General features: G+C 45.1%; 1 protein-coding gene and 1 long non-coding RNA gene across 2 annotated transcripts in view; both read left to right on the top strand.

Moving 5' to 3' along the window:
* LOC110268817 overlaps positions 208–3,210 on the top strand; it is a 23,503-nt gene continuing 20,500 nt past the window's right edge. The window contains exon 1 of the long non-coding RNA XR_002357362.1: positions 208–218. This is a non-coding gene — a long non-coding RNA (uncharacterized LOC110268817). The remainder of the gene's footprint in view (positions 219–3,210) is intronic.
* LOC110268816 lies at positions 1,159–2,902 on the top strand. Its single transcript, XM_021115780.1, has 2 exons — positions 1,159–1,860; positions 2,024–2,902. The coding sequence occupies exons 1-2, from the start codon at positions 1,767–1,769 to the stop codon at positions 2,251–2,253; spliced, it is 324 nt and encodes a 107-aa protein (XP_020971439.1). The 5' UTR covers positions 1,159–1,766; the 3' UTR covers positions 2,254–2,902.

The raw sequence follows: 3,210 nt of genomic DNA, 5'->3' as shown, positions 1-3,210 counted from the left end.
CCTTTCAAAGCTTGGCTCGTAAGATTCTTTCGGTGAAAGGGGTGGCTCCCATTATCACATATTCGCTTCTTGCACGCTTGGCTTCCCGGTGGTGTTGTCGGTCATCTTCTTCATGTCGGTGTTTCGGGTCCCAAAAAACGCTGTGGTCGTGTCTTTAGCCATGTCATCGTTCGGGTGACATCTTGTACCTGGTTTCACGGTGAGATCGGGTTCTGAAAGTCGCATGGTTTTCGTGTTCCGCATGACACCGTTCTTTGGTCGTAACCCGTCCTTCAAGGTCTTGCGCCCGGAGGCACAGATTCTGGATGATTTGGACTATCTTTTCTCCCAGGCCGTCGGGGGCTCGGGTTTCAGGGGGTGGATGGTTGTCCTCTTTTAGTTGCTGCTGGGGCGGGGTTGGTTGGCGAACAGCACTTGTTATTTTTCCCTGGGTAGGAGGGGTGGTATCCCGCGTTTGGGAGTTGGGTTTCGTGTGTGTGAACTGTGGTGGTGGCTTGGGGATTGCTCCTCGGGGTTATTTGCCATGCTGCCACGACGTTGCAATCCGCACAAACAGTGCCAATGTACTGGAAGTTTTCGGTACGGGTTGTGAGATGGATCGAGAATTTGCGAGTCGAGGCGGTCGCCAGATTATCTAACTGAAGCAATTGGGGGTAGTACCTGCAAAGACACTCCGACGCTCAAGTCAGAATGGATCTAAGAGGTATAAGGTGTGTAGAATGAATGACGTACCTGAGGGGACCTTGGGCTCCCCTATATATGACTAGTGGAAATTATTTCATCTTATCTTATTTGACTAAGATAAGAGAGGTATTTGAATTTGAATATTGGTTAGAAGGTCTAGATGACCATTTTGGACCTTCTAGAAGAAGGAAGCGAGCCGATCCCAAGTATCCGGGTATAGAGGCCGCTCGAGTGTGGAGCCCGAGGGTCGAATCCATAACAAAAGTAATATTTAATGTAATACATGGACAAAATTAAAAAGAAAATACTTATTATAAAAGAATGAAATAGAATTATATATAATAATCAGACTAATCAGTTCATTAGTAATCTAACAGTTAAACGGGTGGTGGACAGCCGGACATCTAACAAAATGGCAAAAGAGAAAGGAAAAGAAAATTAATTTTAGAGTAAAGGACATTTTCGTCCCTAACCTTTTTTTTCGCGGACATTTTCGTCCTCAAGGAATGGAAAATACATTTAAGTCCCTCACCCCCGAAAAACGTGGACATTTCAATCCTTCCGTTGGATTCAGGCGTTTGGACGGGACGGAAAAGTTTGACCTGGCAGAGATGGTGCTAACCTGGCCGTTACGGAGGCCATGTAACAGGGAGCATTTCGAAACAGGACATATAAGTCCCTGGAGACAAAAACGACGCCGTTTTGTTACTGACCTCCATTTCTTCTCCCTCGTCTACCTCGATATTTTGGTATTGGCCTTGTCCAACCCATTATTGCAGCTTCGTCTCGAGCTTCCTCCGATGATGAAGCAGAAGAAGAAGAAGAAATCATTAAAGACGACGCAAGAAACCCCGGCCCCTGCCCCGCCAGAATAATCGACTGCTCTGCCGTCGCCGCTATTTCTCCTGCTCCGCCATCGCAGAAACCTCAACTTCCACTTCACGTTCCGCCTCAGATTCCTCCTCTCTCTTCTGACGACGAGGAGCTCGTACAGCAGGTGGTGTCCGACGATAGGGTTTGTTCAGATTTCAGTGGGTGTTGTGGGTCCATTGTTGCTCGATGGGGTAGAGCACACGGTGCCAATGGCCACCACCAAGGGCTGTTTGGTTGCAAGCACAAACAGGGGTTCCTTGAAGACCCAATCAACTTCGATTCCCTCACTGTCGTTTTCGACAAGTAATTTTCATTTTCCATAATTTTAGTTCCTTTTTTTCACTCACACCTTCAACACAAGTTTTGATTTTTTGTAATGTTATTGGTTCTTTGCTCTTTTGGGTAAGTGAATATCGTGACAAGTTTGAATTTTTTTTCTTGGCTTTCTTTTGTGATACTCCTTCAGACGCCATGGAAGGAAGAATTTCCTTTCTTCATTTACTCCCCCACAACACCCATTTTGTCGATTCTGTTGCGTTTGTTGTTGTTGCTGTGATTGTTGCTGAAGCTGTTGCTGAAGCTGTTGCTGCTGCTGCTGTTATGGTTGCTGTTGCTGTGATTGCTGAGGGTCTTGGGGGAGAGGAGGGAGAGAAGGGGAAGAGATATTGTGAATTGAAGGATTGGGATTTAAATTAGGGATTGAGTTTGGGTTTGGACTTTGGGAAGGTTGGGATTAAGGGTCCATGGTAGAGGGTTTAGGTGAGGACGTTGAGGCGTTTGGAGTTTCAGCCATTTGTAGAAGAATTGCTTAGTGGAATTGGAGAGCAGAGAGTGAGTCTATGATTTCTATGGCGATGCGGACATGGCCAAATTGGGCGGAGAGGTTGAGTGAATCGCAAGAGGAAGAAGAAGAAGGACGGAGGAGGTCGCTGGCGTTGATGGTGGCTGACGGAGGCGCGGCTGTGCGGCAGTGATGGAGGAAGGGGCTGAGGAAGAAGAATGGAAGGAAAAAGGACGAAGGTAGAAGAAAATGGCAGATGGGGGAGGAGACGGAACGGCGTCGTTTTCGTCTCCAGGGACTTATACGTCCTGTTACGAAATGCTCCGTCTCCAGGGACTTATACGTCCTGTTACGAAATGCTACATGCGACCTGGCCTCCGTAACGTGCCACCTCAGCGCCACCTCTGCCAGCTCAGCCTTTTTCGTTCAGTGCAAACGGCTGAATTCAACGGAAGGACATAAATGTCCACATTTTTCAAAGGTCAAGGGCTTTAATGTATTTTCAATTGCTTGAGGACGAAAATGTCCGCAAAAAAAAAGGTCAAGGACGAAAATGTCCTTTACTCTTAATTTTATTTGAAAAGGTCATCTAGGTAGATTGACTTGGTATTAGAAGGAGATGCACAAAGATAACTTGTAATTTAAAACTCGGTCTCTCTCTTATCTTATAGTCTTCGACTGTTTGCGTCTTTATCACGCTGAAATAGCATATTAGCATAAAGTCTCCCTTTTCTGACATGGTCAAGAAGAAGAAATTTTGGTCATAACTATTGTTTATTTACTAAAATGTTCTTCTATTACAAGATGTTTTCTGAATTTTTTTAAATAAATAATAATAAGAATAAAGTATATTTTTTATCTTTTAAAATTTG

The sequence above is a fragment of the Arachis ipaensis genome, chromosome B02, assembly GCF_000816755.2.
Source record: "Arachis ipaensis cultivar K30076 chromosome B02, Araip1.1, whole genome shotgun sequence".
In the NCBI taxonomy this organism is placed as follows: domain Eukaryota; kingdom Viridiplantae; phylum Streptophyta; class Magnoliopsida; order Fabales; family Fabaceae; genus Arachis; species Arachis ipaensis.
Note: the sequence above shows the minus strand (reverse complement) of the source record. Positions and strands in the feature narration are given on the sequence as shown.

Bases quoted from the DNA above. Each gene is read 5' to 3' on its own strand.
- LOC110268816 (XM_021115780.1), top strand. From the start codon at position 1,767: ATGGCCACCACCAAGGGCTGTTTGGTTGCAAGCACAAACAGGGGTTCC. The intron at 1,861-2,023 runs GTAATTTTCATT...ATACTCCTTCAG, and splicing joins CTCACTGTCGTTTTCGACAA to ACGCCATGGAAGGAAGAATT.